Below are 19,333 nucleotides of genomic sequence, written 5' to 3' on the forward strand. Positions count from 1 at the left end.
GGGGAGGGGGGTTTCCACTTGGTCCAGGGGCATCTTCTTTCTAGCTGTGGCCAACCAGAGGGCTCTGGGAATCAAGATATTCTCTTTCATTTTTGACCGAATGGACATCCAGCAACTTGTGAGCGCCCACACGTGTGCAGGCCTTCGAGGGACCACTGCTGGGACCCCCACAGACCGAAGGCAGGTGCCCTCCTCTGCTGAGGGCCCCAGAAACAGGTCTCCAGAGGGAGGCTGTCCCCGTGCTAGTCCTGGGCCTCATCTCTGTGGCCAGACCTCTCCTGCTGCTGCTGCGGCGGCGTTTTTAAGAAGAGCCTGGAAGGACCCCCATGCCAGCCAGCCAACCTTCCTTCTCCAGCAGCAGCAGCAGCCTGCCTGCCCTCCTCGTGAGGGGGAAGCCAGAGGCCAGGCCACCGTGGGGCTGAGGCGGGGTGGGGAGGGGGGCAGACAAAAGCCACTAAAACCAAGTGGGAACATAGGAACTGAGGAAGCTGCCATCTATTATCAGTCCATCTCGCTCAGTATTGTCTTCACAGACTGGCAGCGGCTTCTCCCAGGTTGCAGGCAGGAATCTCTCTCAGCCCTCTCTGGGAGATGCTGCCAGGGAGGGCCAGGGAGGGGACTTGGAACCTTCTTGCTCTTCCCAGAGCGGCAGCTTCATCCCCAGAGGGGAACCTCTTCCGGTGCTCACACCTCTGGTCTCCCATTCATATGCAACCAGGGTGGACCCTGCTTAGCTCAGGGGACAAGTCAGGCTGGCTCCCACCAGACCAGCTCTCCTCTCCTTGCATACTGGCGAACCTGTTGTGAAATGGGGCTCATCACATTTGGGGCACACACCCCCATCTTCTCCTCCCTCTGCCGGATCTCAGGCCAAAAAGGAGAGTTGGGAGGCCAAGTCTAGTCTCATGAGGTGGGCAAGCAAAGCAAATCATTAGGGGGTCGTCCATGGGGCTCAAGCCCCCAGTGAGTGGCTCAGAGCCACGAATCTCATCAGTCACTTCTCGGCTCGGTTTCCTCCCCAAAAGGTGTTGTGCTGCTGGGGGCAGGAGAGAGCCACTTTAGCCCCCAGCACAGCACCTCCCCGAAGAGAAACTAGAGGAGACCAGTCGGGTGTAATTATTCTTGCGGGGGGGGGGATAATTGAGTTTAATTATCGGGGGGGGCAGGGCCTGGGTCTCTTGAGTATCGAGCAGTGCTGCTGATGCCAGGGGGGCCTAAACACCAAGAAGACGCTGCCGCCTGCTGCCCTTCGGAGAGCCGCCCCCACACCTCTGGGGCTGGGCTGCCATGGAAGCCAGAGAGGCGATTGTTCTCTTCCAACCACAAAAGGGCTGGATATCAACTTGGCAGGCACACAGAAGAGCTCTTTGTCAGGGCCCTGCCTGGGCAAACTAGGCAAACTAGGCGTGCCTAACGGTGCTGCTGACCAAAGGCTGGAGGCTGTGAACGCCCAGCCCCGCTGGCGGCAGCAACTCTTCCTCCTCAAGGCAAGAGGCAAGTTACAAGTTGGGGGGGGGTCTGGGGCACCCCACACCAACCCACCAGCTAAGGAAGGCTTGATGTCAAGGGAGCGGCCGGATCCCTCCCAGAGAGCTGGTTTGTTTACTCCTGAGCAAGCCACTCTGCCTGGTTGGATAGCCTGCTGCTGTCCTCCTTGGTGGGGGCAAGCCGAGCTCTGCCTGGGCGACTTGGAGGGAGAGGCCACCCAGTCTCCCAGGAGGAGGACAGCCCCTCCTTTCCCTGGAAAGGGTCTCAGAAGGGAGGGAAAGTTGGCGCCTGTCCCCAAGAGGAGGTCTGTGTGAGTCTAAAACTGCCACAGTGACAACACAAGTTTGTTCATAATCATGCAAAAAGCGACCCCTTCCAGGAATGTTCAGACAACAGACGACAAAGGAACCTGAGGGCCTATGGTTACCCAGGCTGGAAGAGCTCTTTATTGGCGACACAATGGTCTGGTGGGGCTGGGAGGTCTCCATCCTGCCTGACACCTCCGTCACCAAGGAACCGGATTTCCTTCCCAGTCGAGGAAAGAGCCGGTCTCTTTCTCAGTGAGCGTGGAAAGGACTTCCACAATCCCAGTGGTGCTCTTTTTCACTGTCGTCGGGAGCTGTAAAATTGTGAGAGAGAACCATGAGAAATGCCCCAGTTTTTCCCATGCAGGCCAGCAGCTCAGCGTGGTGGGCCTGATCCTCAAAGTCCTGGAGAGCCTTGTAGCAAAGTCCTTGCATTCATTGAGGGTAAAGCTCCAGCACCTATGAACTGCAACTCCCTACAGTTGGTTTGGCAAAAAGCTGCAAACCAAGCCTTGGGTGCCTTCTATAGGAACATAGGAAGCTGCCCTATACTGAGTCAGACCCTTGGTCCGTCTAGCTCAGTACTGTCTACACAGACTGGCAGCAGCTTCTCCAAGGTCTGTGCAGGCAGGAATCTCTCCCAGCCCTCTCTTGGTGATGCTGCCAGGGAGGGAACTTGGAACCTTCTTCTGCTCTTCCCAGAGCGGCTCCATCCCCTAAGAGGGGGATCTCTGACAGTGTTCACACATGTAGTCTCCCATTCATGTGCAACCAGGGTGGGCCCTGCTTAGCTCAGGGGACAAGTCAGGCTTGCAGCCACAAGACCAGTTTGCCTTGTGGAGTTTTGCAGTGGTGGGCTGGGTGCTGCCCCCTGCAGGGGGGGCCTCAGCTAGGGAAAGCTAACTCAAGAGGAGGATGGGAGGAGTCCGTCTGCCTGGCAGGGCTGGGAGACTCGGCATGCAGTCCTCTTGTGTGACTGCTGAAGTCGGCCACAAGGATCAGGCTAGCGAGCTTCCATGTTCTATATGGTGTCACACACATCCGATTCCTTTTCAAACCCAGGCTCCCTACCCCTTTGCTAAAATCAGCCACCTTCTGGTTTTGTACCTGCTGGTCTGTGCTTAGTGTGTGTGTGTGTGTGTGTGTGTGTGTGTGTGTATGTACTCCTAAAACTCCCTACAGCCCAGCTGTTTGGGGCACGCTGGTGTACAAGAGGGCTAGCCATCTGACCCTGTCTGGAGGGCCATTACACACCTGGCAATTTTGCAGCCACAGCAGGTGGCTAGACTTGGTGTCCACCCCGATAATGCCGGGAAGAAGCAAAGGGAGGTTGCATGGATCCATGTCTAGCTTCTCCCCACAAAGCCAACATACGCAGCAAGAGTAGAACTGGAATCGTGGCCTGGAATAGGCGGAGGCTGCTGGTGCTGCTGGGAGCCTAGATGAGTTTACACACACACACGCCCTGGGCGTTTCCCAGATTACACGCTGCAGATTACACGTACTCGCAACGTGTCTGCTAGGTGCCCCTCTGTACTGCCCGGGTTTCCACATTGCTGCTGCGTTGTCAGCAGGATACCGTTCATATTTCCCATGCCTTGATTTGAATTGCAATGATGCATTTTTGCCCTACAATGTTGTAAATGTGCTGCAGGAAAGTAGCTGTATTTTTCCGTGGTAGGGAAGCTTGCAATGGAGTTTATGCATTGCAGTGTGTTGCAGTATGGACAGTTCTTTGCCCCAATGCCCATACTTGCTTCCTCTGCCCCCTCGCCGCGGGGAGAAAAACAGGCAAAGGGAAATCTCACCTTTCCCCTCCTTTCCTCCCCACAGATCCCAAACCCCACACCTCCCTCCTCCTCCGTTTGCTTCCAGTATAACTTGAGCTTGTCGACACAGAAGGGAAAGGGAGAGCAGCTGAGCAGGTTTCTGAATCCAAGCCTTTCTTGTGCACTTTTTACTGAAGAGGAAGCATTGAAATAATCATTTACTTCTGGGCAATCCCCCTTGCTTGCTACAAGGCAAAGGACAGGGAGAGAGAAAAGTCACTTACTTCAGAGGAAGCCCATTGAACTGAATCATGATTCATTTACTCCTGTGCAATCCCACAGCGCTCACTGGAGGAGCACTCGCTTCCCCCCTCCTATTTATTAATTTCCCTGGCCAGTTCCTGTCTTTCCCCCTTCCTGGCTTGCTACAGGATTCCCTTTTGCTCCCCACCCCCCATAAGCAGTTCCCTTGTTTTGTCACTCCAAAGGATCTCCTCCCAAAAATAAATAAATCCCGTTATTGCTTGCCCAAGACTGGAATGATGCAAGACAAAGCTAGATTTTTGTTTTGGAACGGTGCTTCCCCCTGCTGGCACAAGGCAGCTGAGAAATTACAAAAAAACATTTTTTCACATCACCCACCCCCCCACCCTCGCAACTCCTTTGGCCCAAATGGAGCAGGAGGAGTGGCAGATAAACGTGTTTCAAGGAGAATATGGACAGTCCTGCCTTGAAAACACGTTGCAATGGACAGAAAATATGAATGGCCACCGGCCTACAAGGAAGCCTTGAATAACGCTTTACTCTCAGTTTTGAACCATTGCACTATTCCGTCACACTTTGCAACACGTGACCCGTCGCAAATCTCGTACTCCAGAAAACGCTCTAGAGGAGCAGCTCCATATGTGACAGTTCTCCGAGACCCCCAAGCTCCCCCATGGCCCAGAGTGCTTTTTCCAAGCTGTGGGGTGTGCTCCGGCTGTGCCTCCCCTTGTTGATAGAATGGATTTATACCTGCATTTTCTTCCTGACCGATTCACCTCCAAGGGGCTTATAATTTATACCAAAAAAATACCAGACCTCCCTAAGGTAAATCCCAAACCATTAAAATTCTACTAAAGCAGCAACTTAGCTGATAATCCCACATGCACAGGCCAGAGGGCTCTGCATAGATCTGCCCCGGAAGACCATATGGAAACTGTGGCTGGGACAAGAGGCAGCCAAACAGGGTCCGTCCCGGGATGTGATCACATCATGGCTCTGCTACAACCGCTGCATTGGCTGTGGCTGGTTTCTGAAAGGACCGCCTTCGCCCATGTCAGTTTGCTTGTCCTGCAAGGTCTTCCAGGGAGGCCTCGGAGGTTTGACTGGTAGTGACGAGTGAATGGACCTTCTTTGTGTTGATCCCCATTCTATGGAACTCCCTGCCACCTGAAGTGTGACTGGCATTGCCCCCCCACCATTTAGTTTTTCAACAGAATCTGAAAACTTATGGTTATGTCTTTTTTTCTTGATCTCTCTTTCTTTTCAATTACAGTTATTTTTTATTGTTTTATTATGTCTGTTATAATATTTCTGTTGTCAGCTAGCTAGCTATATATTGATACTTCTCGTTAACATTATATGGGCTCTCAGTCTAAAGAGATTTAAAAACACTGTCTAGATTATCTTATTGTTTTTATAGCATGTGTAAAATGGTTATAGAATTATTTATAACAGATCTGGGTGTGGGTGTGTGTGTGTATCTGTTTTTGAAATGCACCAACCCTGTGTGCAGCAGCCCTCGCACCCCGCCCCAGCTCCTATAGGCCCCCCCCGCCCCACTGCAGCATCTCTCTCCAAGCCCCAGAGCTGCTCATGAGCGCCACCTGCTGCAACTGGTTCAGAGTTGCCTTTTCAAAGGAACTGACCACCTTTCCACCAGAGTCCCACGATGGAGGCGGCGGCAGCTCACCTTCTCCAAGCATCATCTGTTCACTTACCAGACATGACCCCATGGCAGTTTTCACCCAGCCAGGGTGGATGGCAATGCAGAGAATCCCAAACTGCTTGTACTCCAAGGCCTGGCACCTGGTCAGCATGTTCAGGGCAGTCTGCAGATGAGACGCGTTGTCAGCAGAGGGCGCTGCAGCCACGTGCCCCCAAAGAGGCCCCCCAAGCCAGCCCCCTCCCCCCCCCCTTCGGCTGGCCATCTGGAGCCAGGAGCTGATCAACTGTATGGCAGTTAACAGGACGGACTGGGCTTTGTTTACATGCAGGATCAAGGTGTGTGTTGGGGTGGGGGGTCTATTTGGCTGATCTCCGTGCAGGATAAGGCAGGGGGATCCCAACCCTGGGTCTCCAGATGTTGCTGGACAAGAGGCCATGCGGCTGTGGGGTGGTAAGAGTTGTAGTCCCACAACACCTGGGGACCCAGCGTTGAGTCAGGCAGAGCTTTGCTGCACAGTGAAGGTGGATTCCATTGGTTTCTGCAAACTAACGAGTTCATTCACAAAATGCCTGCAATCTGGCGCTTCCTTACACAGTGGGATGTCACATATGAAAGTCTGTTATGACCAAGCCCTATTGAAATAAATGGAAATTAAGCTAGTCAAGCCTAACTTTTCTCACTGGTTGATATTCTGACTCAAATTCCTAGTCCCTGAGTAGTACTATGGAGAATTTTAATCAGCATGTCAACCACAGGTTCCAATGGCCATCAGTCATGACCAACATTCTTGGAATACTCCCCATTAACTGATGTGACCTTGTTATTTTATAACAACAACAACAACAACAACAACAATTCCTTCGATTCATTGCCTCACACATGGATACTAAAATGTTTAGAAACAACTGGTGTCAGCAAAAACATTCAGATATTTATTTAAAAAAAGCAATGAGCATGTGGAGTACACAGTTAATAATCAATGGCGAGACACTTGGACAGGTTAGCATTAGAAGAGGCATTTTCCAAGGGGACTCACTATCCCCTCTATTGTTTGTAATCGCCATGACCCCACTTTCACAAATACTAAACAAAACAGGCCTCGGATACCAAACATCTAAAACATCAAGTAAAATCAACCATCTACTGTACATGGACGATCTGAAGTTGTATGGAAAGTCCCAGTCAGAAATCGAATCACTGCTAAACACTGTATATTCAGTAGCGATATAGCAATGGAGTTTGGACTAGACAAGTGTGCTGCATTAATAATGAACAGAGGAAAAATAAGAAAAACAGAAGGAATAGAACTGCCCAATGGAAGCAAGATCAAGAACCTGGAAGAGAAAGAACCTTACAAATACTTGGGCATTCTCCAGGCTGATAACATCGCACACACTGAAGTTAAAAGAAAAATTGGAAGTGAAGGTGGACTGGACATGATGAGGCAGCTGCATGAGCATATGATCCAGGCTGATAACATTGCACACTCTGAAGTTAAAAGAAAAATTGGAAGTGAATACATCAGGAGAGTTAGAAAAATCCTCAAGTCCAAACTCAATGGCGGGAACACCATACAAGCCATAAACTCCTGGGCTATACCTGTTATCAGATACACTGCAGGAATAATAGACTGGACCCAGGCAGAGCTAGAGACGCTAGATCGTAAGACCAGGAAAATCATGACCGTCAATCATGCTCTGCACCCCCGCAGTGATGTCGATAGGCTATACCTCCCTTGCAGCTCAGGTGGAAGAGGAATGCTGCAAGTCCATCAAACAGTAGAGGAGGAGAAAAGAGGCCTTGAAGAATATATCAAGGACAGTGAAGAAGATGCACTTAAAATGGTCAAGAACGAGAAACTATTCAACACCAATGAAAGAAAGCAGGCCTACAAGAAAGAACAAGTCAAGAACTGAGCAGAAAAATGGAAAAATAAGCCACTGCATGGTCAATATTTGCACAATATAAGTGGAAAATCAGACATCAGCAAGACCTGGCAATGGCTTAAGAATGGCAACTTGAAGAAAGAAACAGAGGGTTTAATACTGGCTGCACAAGAACAGGCACTAAGAACAAATGCAATAAGAGCAAAAGTCAAAAAATCCACCACAAACAGCAAGTGCCGCCTTTGTAAGGAAGCAGATGAAACAGTGGACCACCTAATCAGCTGTTGTAAAAAGATCGCACAGACTGACTTCAAACAAAGGCATGACAAAGTAGCAGGGATGATACACTGGAACATCTGCAAAAAATACAAGCTACCTGTAGCCAAACATTGGTGGGACCATAAAATTGAAAAAGTTGAAGAAGATGAAGATGTAAAAATATTATGGGACTTTCGACTACAAACAGACCAACATCTGCCACATAATACACCAGATATAACTGTAGTCGAGAAGAAAGAAAAACAAGTCAAAATAATCGACATAGCAATACCAGGGGATAGCAGAATAGAAGAAAAAGAAATAGAAAAAACAACAAAATACAAAGATCTACAGATTGAAATTGAAAGGCTGTGGCAGAAAAAGACCCAAATAATCCCAGTGGTCATTGGCGCCCTGGGTGCAGTTCCAAAAGACCTTGAAGAGCACCTCAACACCATCGGGGCCACAGAAATCACCATCACCAATGACAAAAAACAGCTTTACTGGGAACAGCCTATATTCTGCGACGATATCTATAACAATTGACAATAAAATTCTGGCATCCCAGGTCCTTGGGAAGGACTCGATGTCTGGATAAAACAAACCAGTCAATAACACCTGTCTGACTGTGTAAACAAGAAATAATAATAATTCGATTTCTATACCGCCCTTCCAAAAATGGCTCAGGGGGGTTTACAAAGACAAATAACAAACAAATAAGATGGCTCCCTGTCCCCAAAGGGCTCACATTCTAAAAAGAAACTTAAGACACACACCAGCAACAGTCACTGGAAGTACTGTGCTGGGGGTGGATAGGGCCAGTTACTCTCCCCCTGCTAAATAAAGAGAATCACCACGGTAAAAGGTGCCTCTTTGCCCAGTTAGCATTTTGCACAATAACCACCCCCACCACCTAGTAAAATGGTTGGTAGTTTGCAGACATGTCTCCCACACTGCAAAAGTTCAGACCTTCTATGTCTAAAAGCACAAAAAAAAAACTACCAAAGTTTACTCAAACCGTAACCCCAACCCTAACCCATGCTTTTCCAACCGGAGAGTTTCCCACATTTCCAGTGACATTAATCTTTCTGGGATTTTCATCCCCCCTCCCCCCGGTAGTCTGGGCAAGGTCTGGAACCTCTCTGTGAAAATGGCATGTTTCTACCGTTTGTGGTTGGTCTGGGAGTTCCATGTCAGTCAGTGAGGCCCAAGGAGCGATAGATCAATAGATTGCTCAATAGTATCCAGACATCTGCAGCTCCTGACTATCAGTGAGCAAGATGAGGAAGCCGCCTAGTTCCCGCCAACTCCGAACACTTTTCTAAGCAGAGCTACGCATCTGTGGCCTTCCAGCTGTTTTGGGACCACAGTTCCCAACATCTGTGGCCAGTCGTCAGGGGCAATTGGAGTTGTAGGCCAACATCTGCAGGTGGCTTCAAGCAATCGGCAAACCACCCATTTCTAGCCTTCCATCGGTGTGGATGGTTGGAGGGAGCTGCAATTAAGCTGGACCAGTCAGTAATGCAGGATTACATCATCACTGTGTTTCAAAACAGAGTGTGTCACAGTCACGGGCATCTCTCTCTGTGATGCAACTGTGACAAAACCCACCGGCTGAATATTGCATCCTGGTGATTGACACACGATCGGGTAGATCTGTAGCTGATGTCCCGTACTCTTGAACTAGGACTGGAATAATGTATGGAATCAAAAAGAACATCAGCTTCTGATCCTGCAATGTGATCCACCCAGTTGTGCGTCAATCACCGGGACACACTATTCAGTCCGTGGGTAAGGCGACAAAGGACTTGCTCACACACAGTCCTGGGAGTTTCCTTGCAAAACTCTCCCTCATGTGCCTCGTCAGGTCATGTGCTGCTGGTGATTTGTTCCAGCATGAATTGTCTAGAGCTGGGCTCTCTGGACTCTGGCTGTGCCCTTCAGTCCCAAGCCTGACCGTTCTCGGGCTGTTGAAGCCGTGCCTACGCCTGGTTTGTGGCTTTCGATCCGTTTTCAACTGAAGCCAGCCGTTAGCTAGAGGTCTTCTTTCCTATCTTCAAGGACTTCTGAATAAAGTGTATGAGTTCAAGCTTACATGAATCTCCATGCGCATCATGTCCAAGCTCTTGGCTCCGAGAGGCTGCCAACTTCTGCCCTCATGGGCGTGAGTGAGCTCCTGAAATGCTCTGCTGTATCAGTAAGTGCCCCCAAGAAGCCTAACACTGCCCAACACAGACTCTTTGCCTTTCCACTTCCACGCGGCCATCTACTGGCATTTGAGCACCGGGACCTCCTACCTTGCTGCAACGATAGGAGACCACCTGAGAGAGAAGCCATCCGGACTCCTTTGCGATCGAGCCAAAGTCGCTGGAGATGTTGGCGATGGCGGCCTTGCTGCAGCTCAGCCCTGCCAAGTGGCTTTGCTGGGCAGCCGCCTTCAGCAGGGGCAGGAATGCCTGTGGAGGAAGCAGGAGAAGATGCAGCCCCAACGGGCAGCTTGCAAGCCCAGAGGCAGGCACGGGCAGCACCCCCAGCAAGAGCCCCTTCTGGGTGCACAAAGCACGGCGGGGGCGGGGAGGGACAGGCCTGGAAGGGCCGAGGTGGCGTTTGGCGAGGGGAGCAGGGAGGGTGGCAGGAGAGGGGGGCCTCTTGGGAGACAAGGAAAGCCTCCCGGAAGGGACCCGCTTCTCATCCACCACGGCCAGTGCTGGGGTTTTCACTCTCAGCCGGCTCTACTGGGGGCGATTCTGTGCTTGCAGCTAGTTCAGTCTTCGCCTTTTTGCAAAAAGACAAGATCTCCAGGGGCGGATTAACCGCTTTGCCACCCACGGGAGCAACTTTTATAGACAAAAAGGGGGGCTCCCCTTGTGCCCCCCCTCCCTGCTGCCGCAGCCCCCAGAGGTGCCTGGCAAAATTTGAGGTGTGGCAACTTGCTGGCCCTCAAATTTTGCCCCCCTAGGCAGATGCCTCCTTCGCCTCTGCCTTAATCTGCCTGGGGAGATCGCTTGGCTACTTTGCCCTGTCTGGGAATTCGGAAGGTAGGTTCTGCCTGACCCCACAAGGGGAAAGCAGGAGCCAAGAAAGGTAGTCAAGAAATGTACGAAATAAATTCAAGCTTCCCTTCCAGGACCCCTCCCAGCCAGGCGCCAAGAACTGGCGGCCGGTTGGTAGCAGTGAGATGCCCTCCTGCTCTGAGCAGCACCAGGGTGGGTGGGTGGGTGGGTGGGTTCCTCCCCGCCCTCCGCTTCCCTGGCACCTGTGCACCTTTCCTTCTGCCATGTCAGAGCATTTCCGAAAAGCTCCGGCAAGGAAGAGCTCATCAGCCCGTCCTGACGGGTTTGCCTCACCTGGCTCACTTGCAAGGCGCCCAAGGTGTTGGTGTGGAACAGCCTGGCCATGGTCTCAGCCGTTTCGCTGGCCAGGCGGATGAATTTGATCAGAATGCCGGCATTATTGATCAGCAGAGTCAGCCCTTTCTCTTTCACACACGCCTTCACTCTCTGCACGGCAGCCTCGATGCTCTTCAGATCTCGGATATCTTCTCGGAGAGAAAAGAAAGCAGTCGTGGGTCTGGCCCAACAGGACAAGAACCCCAGCAGACCTTGGGGGGGGCAGCGCACGGCCCAAGGGGGCACCCCACAGGATGCCAAAGCAAAGCACCCTCTCTCCCCAGCAGGGATCCTAGGAACAGAAGCAACTGCCTTTTGTCGAGTCAGACTCTTGGTCCCTCCAGCTCAGGATTGTCTACGCTGACTGGCAGCAGCTTCTCCAAGGTGCTGGGCAGGGGAGACTCTCTCAGCCCTGTCTCGGAGCTGCTGCTGCTGCTGGGGATTGGATGGGGGCCCTTCAGAGGCTCCCCACTGCATTCGGGGCCCCTCCCCTCAGGGAATCTCTGGCAGGGCTCCCATGTAGCCACCCATCCAAATGCAAAGCAGGGCAGACCCTGCTCGGCAGCAACCGAGGCCATTCATGCTGGCAGCCACAAGACCAGCTCTCCTCCCCAAATCCTGGAGCACCCCTTCCCACACATGGGGCACAAATGCTGGGGTCAACAAGCTATCGGGGGCCAGATCGGGGATCTGGGGCTGGCTGAACTCAGCCCACCAGCACAACTTGTCCAGCAGGCAGGCAGGCAGCAGTGGGATACCCAGGAGGGGAGACGGCTGACCCGGAGCTCACCTGGCCAATGGGCCCAGGCAGCAGCCTTCTTGGAAACCACCACACCCCTCTGAGGACCGCCTGTGGTCCTCAGCGGCTAGAGAAAGGTGGCACTCCTGACATGCTCAGAAGCACCTGTCAAGCCGGCAAGTGAGAGGAGCGCAGCCCTAGCCGGTGCACGAGCGAGTCCGGGTCCCAGGACATGAGGTGCTGATGAGCACGACTCCGTCTGTGGCTCTCTTCTGGGACCAGGTCCTGCAGGGGAAGGTCTCCGGCCCCTCCCTGGGTGCTCGCCTGGCCACTGCTGCCAGAGAAGGGGGAGGGCCTGTGCAGCCCCCACAGAGCCGGTGGCGTCCCGTGGATGGGAGCAGCTCCGGGCCCCGAGCTTGGAAGGGCCACAGCACTGCCCCCCAGGAGCCCCCCAAGCCCTGGCACAGTGCGAGGAGGAGAGAAGCCACCTGGGAGCCTGCAAGGGCCATGGGGGCTGCTGGGCATTGCGGGGTGGGGTGGCGGGGCTCACACCGAGTGGGTGGTGAAAGGGGGGCCCAGCCCTCCTCAGCCCCCTTCCGGAAGCCTCCCAGTACCAGCGGGCCTCCCTCCTGCTAGAGCGCCCGGGTGCCAAAGCTTCCCGCCAGCACCACGGGGAAGCTGCAGGATGCTGCCACTGGGAGCGAATCAGCCAGGAATGAAAAGGCCAGATGGGAAGAAGGAAGCAGAGCGACCCCAAGGAAAAGGGGCGGCACCACCTGGACACCCGAACCGTTCGGCACCCCCCAGGCATACCTAGCTGGAGCACGACCAGGTTGGGGTGAGCCAAAGCCAGGCTCCGCAGCTCCTAGAAGGAAGAGAGAGCCGGCTCAGCAGGGGAGAGCTCTGCTGCTGGGCAGAGGAAGCGCCCCCCCCCCTCCGCCCCGCCAGGCCCTCCGTCCCAGCAGATGATCTCCAGGCAGCATCTCCTGCAGAGCAAGTCCTTCTGCAGCCCGGCCTGGAGATGCTGTTGGCCACTCAGCCTGGCGTCTTCTGCAGGCCAAGCAGCTCCACTGCGTCTCTTGGATCTTGCCGAGAATGGTCCAGATTCCAGCACTTGAGAGCAACACACAACCCTGGCCCACAGGGAGGCAACTTTGATCTCCAGCTGCTGCTGAACTACAACTCCCTTTATCCCCAGTTGCCATTTATTGCCGCTGGGGAGGATCGAAGCTGTAGTTCTGGAACGGCTGGAGAACCAAGGTTGCCTCCCCCACCGCCCCGCCCCGCCCCGCCCCTGCTAGCCCGTCCATCCAGCCCGCTTCTTCCATGCAAACTGCCCCCAGTGGCTAACACCTCCTCCAAAGGTCTCTGGGACGCTTGCTTCGCCTCTCTCCCCCAGGGGGCCCTCCTGCCAGCGGGTGGGATGGGCACAACTCTGAATCTCCTCTGCGCTTGTGGGATTTGGGTCAGCTGCATGTGAACCACCCACTGGTGGTCACTCTGCCAGCCCTACACAGCAGGAAATGGAAACCACCTGGCCAGGAAAGTGCATTTTCCTGAAATAAGGGTTCACAGCAAGAAGCAGGACCCCTTGGCATTCATGCCCAGAGTGCTGCCAGCCCAGGAAAGGCGAGTAGTTTTCCCAAAGCAAGGAGTAGGAAGTCTAAATCCAGGGTGCTTTCCAGATTAACCTGTCTGCGGAGTGTGCTTCCGTCCTTCCTGTGTTGTGACACCGCAGTCCCTATGCTGTCAGCAGGGTGCCGTTCACATTTCGGATGCCTTGCTTCGGATTTTAATCGATGCGATGCAAAAAAGAAGCGGAGTTTTCCGTTGTAGATTCTGGGGATTGTTTTCAATTTGATCCTGCCAAGCGGAAGCATTTTACCCCGGTTGTGACGGGTAACCTGGAAAGCACCCAGGGGGTATTTTAGCACGGGCTTTAGACCATGAGTGTTGACAGTACTAGTCTCGGGCACCCATCTGGTGTTGCTGGAGGGGATGGAAGAGCCGTGCCTGGTTTAGCACCTTGGGAGCCTTGATCCAAAGCATTGCCTCCAGCTGAGCCTCTTGCCGATCCCTTTTGCCAGAAACGGTTGTAGAAACTCCACTCAGCGAAGAAGCAGCATGAGAAAGACCAAGCCCCAAACCCCTTTGGGCGCCTAGAACTAGCTGCACAGTCCTTCTCTGAACCCTCCTGGCCTCAGTCTCTGCTTAATCACCAGCCCTTTTAGAGAACCAATCACAGGGGCAGCATCAGTCCAGACATGGCAGACAATATCCCGCCCCCTCCATTTAGGTTTTATTTCAGTCTATAACCAGTAGAACCACAATAAATCCACTAATTAAACACCACACATTACAACAACATAACCAATTCCCTTCCTACTTTCTGCTGCTCACTGAGTAAGTAACATCTCATTATCCAAACTGCGGCACAGAATTTGGCCCCTGCAAAAGTTCTCTTTGATTTCTGATCTGCCGACAGGCACTGCACATAAAACATTTCCAAATAGCTGAACCGGGCGCAGAGCACCTGCACCTCTAGTTCTCCCACTTTCTGCCCCCCTCACGCCCTGCTTTCTGCCCCATTTGGCCAGCAGGCGGGCCCGGAGAGGGAGGCTGCGCCACCCCCTCCGCTGCCTGCTCGCCCGTTCTCAGCGGCCCCAGTGCTGGCCAGCCTTCTTCGTGGCCACTTCCCAGGCAGCCCAGCGGCTGCTGTTTTCTTCCTGGCCCGCCGTTTTCTCTGCTCCAGCCCACCCCCCGCCGGCCACCTGCCACCATCTTTCCCCTCCTGCCCGTGCCTGTCGCTATCCCTCGTGAACTCTCGTAAGAGCTGCCAGACATGGGATTAGCCACGGGTACCTCTTAGAGAATTAAATATATAGATTGCCCTGGTAAGAATGACAAAAGGGGTGTTATGGCTATGTTACAAGCCCTTTGATAAAGTTTGCCATTTAAAATTATTAGCGCAGTTGTCTCTGTCTCATACAACCCACAGAGGCACACTGTACCTTTCTTCGTATGGTATTTTCAAAAATGTTGCAAAATTAGCACAGCAGATGGCAAAGCATTACATCTAAGCAAAGTGAATGCCCTTCTGTGAGTCAAAAAGCATCCAATCTTGGGTTCTTTAGTTCAGTTGCTTTGTTTTGAATGCCTCGACTACTTGAAAAAGATTTGTGCAAACTCAGAAGTTTGCTGCCCGTCCAATAAAAGGCCCCAGTCTCCCCTGCTCCTTCCATTTCAGGAGCCTTCTGCATTTGGTATTTCTTGCGTTCCCACAAATGGCATCCTGGCCACCTCCGCAGAACATGCAGACCTGTTGTTCACGTGCTGATACAATTTCAAGTGTAGTTGGGATACCCCATTCAAATGCTAGTTGCTCTGTGCTGCAGGACGCGGGCCCAAGAGGTTGCAAGCCCCCTCAGCAGGGGGAGCAGCTGCTGCGGATGTCCTTCACTGACCCAAGAGATGCTACATCACATTCAAGTGACACATGCACCATATTCTAAAGGCTGTGGGAGATTCTGTGTCAGCCAGCCCTGAGAATGGCCCATCCCTTCCCTTCCCTTCCCTGGAGATGGGCTGCCTGTCCGCTCCCTGCAGCCTCCTCGCTCCTTGCTTGTGGGAGGATTGGGAGGACTCTCACCTTTCCATCGCCCTCCTCCAGATCCAGGCTGGTGGCAAAGACCCACTCTGGGGGGCTTGGCTTCTCGAGGAATTGGTGAACCAGCCCGAGGCCAATCCCTCGATCAGATCCGGTCACCAGGACACTCTGCACGTGGAGCTTTTCCATAGTCACGGCTGGGCTGCCACTCAGATTCTGGAGTTCAGATTGTCCCAACCCGGGACTTGTTTCTGGTACATCCCCAACACTTGTGCAACTTTTAAATGGCACTATGTGGAGTTGACCAAGAATATCCTCCCCTGGGAAGCATCTTCCCTAATGAGTCACAAAGAGAAGCCTGCAGATTTAACAGGGGAAGCTCCACATAAAAACATAAGAACAGCCCTGCTGGATCAGGCTCAAGGCCCATCTAGTCCAGCATCCTGTTTCGCACAGTGGCCCACCAGATGCCGCTGGAAGCCACAGGCAGGAGTTGAGGGTGTGCCCTCTCTCCTGCCCTTACTCCCCTGCAACTGGTACTCAGCGGTATCCTGCCTTTGAGGCTGGAGGTGGCCCACAGCCCTCTGACTAGTAGCCATTGATAGACCTCTCCTCCATGAAGTCATCCAAACCCCTCTTAAAGCCATCCAGGTTGTTGGCCGTCACCACATCCTGTGGCAGAGAGTTCCACAAGTGGATCACACATTGTGTGAAAAAGTACTTCCGTTTGTTGGTCCTAGACCTCCTGGCAATCAATTTCATGGAGTGATCCCTGGTTCTAGTGTTGTGTGAGAGGGAAAAGAATCTCACTTTCTCCACGCCATGCATGATTTTATAGACCTCTATCATGTCTCCCCGCAGTTGTCTTTTTTCTAAACTAAAAAGCCCCAGGTGTTGTAGTCTTGCCTCGTAAGAAAGGTGCTCTAGGCCCCTGATCATCTTGGTTGCCCTCTTCTGTACCTTCTCCAGTTCAACAATGTCCTTTTTAAGATGTGGTGACCAGAATTGTACGCAGTACTCCAAGTGTGGTTGCAACATAATTTTGTATAAGGGCATTATAATGTTAGCTGTTTTATTTTCAATCCCCTTCCTAATGATCCCTAGCATGGAATTGGCCTTTTTCACAGCTGCCGCACATTGAATCGACACTTTCAACGAGCTGTCAACCACAACCCCAAGATCCCTCTCCTGGTCTGTCACCGACAGCTCGGATCCCATCAGTGTATACTTGAAGTTGGGATTCTTCGTCTCAATGTGCATCACTTGACACTTAACATGGAAGCGCATTTGCCACTTTGTCGCCCACTCCCCCAGTTTGGAGAGATCCTTTTGGAGCTGCTCACAATCCGTTTGGGATTTCACTACCCGGAAGAGTTTGGTATCATCTGCAAATTTGGCCACCTCGCTGCTTACCCCTGCTTCTAGATCATTTATGAATAAATTAAAAAGCACCGGTCCCAGTACAGATCCCTGGGGGACCCCACTTCTTACTTCCCTCCATTGTGAAAACTCTCCATTTATACCTACCCTCTGTTTCCTGTCCTTCAACCAGTTAGAAATCCACACATGTACTTGTCCCCTTATCCCATGACCGCTAAGTTTCCTCAGGAGTCTTTGATGAGGAACGTTGTCAAAAGCTTTTTGGAAGTCCAGGTAGACTATGTCAACTGGATCACCTCGATCCACATACTTGTTGACACTCTCAAAGAAGTCCAAAAGGTTGGTGAGGCAAGATTTACCTTTGCGGAAGCCATGCTGGCTCACTCCCAGCACGGCCTGTTCTTCTAGGTGCTTTACAAGTTTATCCTTGAGGATGCTTTCCATCAATTTGCCTGGAACGGACGTTAGGCTAACCGGCCTGTAATTTCCCGGATCGCCCCTGGATCCCTTTTTGAAAATCGGTGTTATATTTGCTACTCTCCAGTCCTCTAGTACAGAGCCCGATTTCAGGGATAAGTTAAATATTTTAGCAAGGAGGTCGGCAATTTCACATTTGAGTTCTTTGAGGACTCTTGGATGGATGCCATCCGGCCCTGGTGATTTGTTAGCTTTCAGTTTTTCCAGACAGTTTAGAACATCATCCCTTGTCACTTCTATCAGACTCAGCTCTCTAGCCTCCATCCCGAAAAAGCCTGGTTCAGGAAAAGGTATATGCTCAGTATCCTCTGCCGTGAAGACAGACGCAAAGAACTCATTCAGTTTCTCTGCAACCTCCATATCCTCCTTAATAATCCCTTTCACTCCCTCATTGTCTAATGGCCCAACCGCCTCCCTGGCAGGTTTCCTGCTTCTGATGTACTTAGAGAAGTTTTTGTTATTCCCCTTGATACTTTTGGCTAAATGTTCCTCAAACTCTCTTTTTGCCTCCCTTATTTTCACCTTGCATTTCTTTTGCCAGAGTTTGTGTTCCTTTCTGTTCTCTTCGTTTGGACAGGCCTTCCAACTTCGGAAGGAAGTCTTCTTCCCTTTTATGGCTTCCTTGACGGTACCCATTAGCCATGCTGGCATCCTCCTGGACTTAGTGGTACCTTTCCTCCTTTTGGGTATACAGTCTAACTGGGCTTCTAGTATTGTGGTTTTGAGTAAACGCCATGCACTCTGGAGCGAAGTGACTCTCCTGATTTTCCCCCTCAGCTTTCTTTTCACCATACTCCTCATTTTGGAGAAGTTTCCTCTTTTGAAATTTAAAATGTCTGTGTTTGACATCCTTGGTGATTCTCTCCCCGCATGTATGCTGAATTTGATGGCACTGTGGTCACTGTTCCCTAAAGGGTCAATGACACTGACATCACGCACCAGGTCCTGGGTGTCACTCAGAATTAGATCCAAGATCGCCTTCTCTCTGGTTGGTTCTAAGGCACAGTCATTTAGCGTATCTAGAAATTTGACCTCTTTGTCCTGACTAGAATGTGAATTTACCCAGTCTATGTGTGGGTATTTGAAATCACCCATAATTACAGCCCTGCCTCTCCTTGATGCCTCCCTGATTTCCTCCTGCATCTCCCAGTCACTGTCGGCATTTTGATCCAGAGGGCGATAGCATGTCCCCAGTAGCACGATTCCTTTCCGGCCTTGTATAGTCACCCACAGGGTTTCTGTGGAGGACTCCAGTCCACATAGGTTTTCTAGCTTGTTAGATTCTATCCCTTCTCTAACAGACAGTGCTACCCCTCCTCCAAGGCGCCCCTCCCTGTCCTTCCTATAGAGTTTATACCCAGGGATAACAGTGTCCCACCGGTTCTCACTGTTCCACCATGTTTCTGTTATGCCCACTATGTCTATTTCTGCGTTAGCAACCAAGCACTCCAGCTCACCCATCTTGGCTCGGAGGCTTCTGGCATTGGCATACAGGCACCTATACACTGAATCTTTCCCCTGATGTATGCTATTCTTTTGACTCTTTGACCTGCTGGCACAGCCTCCCGTATGCTCTTTATGCAGTTCTGCTCTGTCCCCATCTGTTTTATTTGAATTCTTTGCAGCCTCACACCTTAAAGGATGGCTTTGCCAAACGGGATACTGCCCAACTCCCATCAGCTGTTCCCCAGGTGTCATTTTAAAATCTGCTCTGCAACCTTTTTGATTTTAAGTGCCAGCAGTCTGGTTCCATCTTGGTTCAAGTGCAGCCCATCCCTTTTGTACAGGCCTTGCTTGCCCCAAAATGTGTCCCAGTGCCTAACAAATCTAAACCCCTCCTCCCAGCACCAACGTCTCATCCACGCATTGAAACCCCTCAGCTCTGCCTGTCTCACTGTACTTGCGCGTGGAACAGGTAGCATTTCTGAGAATGCTACCTTGGGGGTCCTGGATTTCAAAATGCTACCTATCAGCCTAAATTTGTCTTCCAGGACCTCCCGACTGCATTTCCCCACATCGTTGGTGCCAACGTGCACCACGACAGCTGTCTCCTCCCCAGCACTGCCTAGGAGCCTATCTAGACGCTGCGTAATGTCCGCAACCTT

The 19,333-nt window shown here is 51.9% G+C and overlaps 1 protein-coding gene across 1 annotated transcript in view; it reads right to left on the bottom strand.

The window, feature by feature from the left end:
- Window positions 1-1,937: 1,937 nt before the first annotated feature.
- Window positions 1,938-19,333, bottom strand: part of LOC128334455 (C-factor-like) — a 39,213-nt gene continuing 21,817 nt past the window's right edge. The window contains exons 3-7 of the mRNA XM_053271316.1: window positions 12,578-12,629; window positions 10,984-11,174; window positions 9,934-10,092; window positions 5,545-5,655; window positions 1,938-2,107 (exon numbers count right to left, since the gene is read on the bottom strand). Of these exons, the coding sequence (XP_053127291.1) occupies window positions 1,994-2,107; window positions 5,545-5,655; window positions 9,934-10,092; window positions 10,984-11,174; window positions 12,578-12,629 (627 nt within the window). The 3' untranslated portion in view covers window positions 1,938-1,993. The remainder of the gene's footprint in view (window positions 2,108-5,544; window positions 5,656-9,933; window positions 10,093-10,983; window positions 11,175-12,577; window positions 12,630-19,333) is intronic.

Source organism: Hemicordylus capensis, chromosome 9 (assembly GCF_027244095.1).
Source record: "Hemicordylus capensis ecotype Gifberg chromosome 9, rHemCap1.1.pri, whole genome shotgun sequence".
NCBI classification, from domain to species: domain Eukaryota; kingdom Metazoa; phylum Chordata; class Lepidosauria; order Squamata; family Cordylidae; genus Hemicordylus; species Hemicordylus capensis.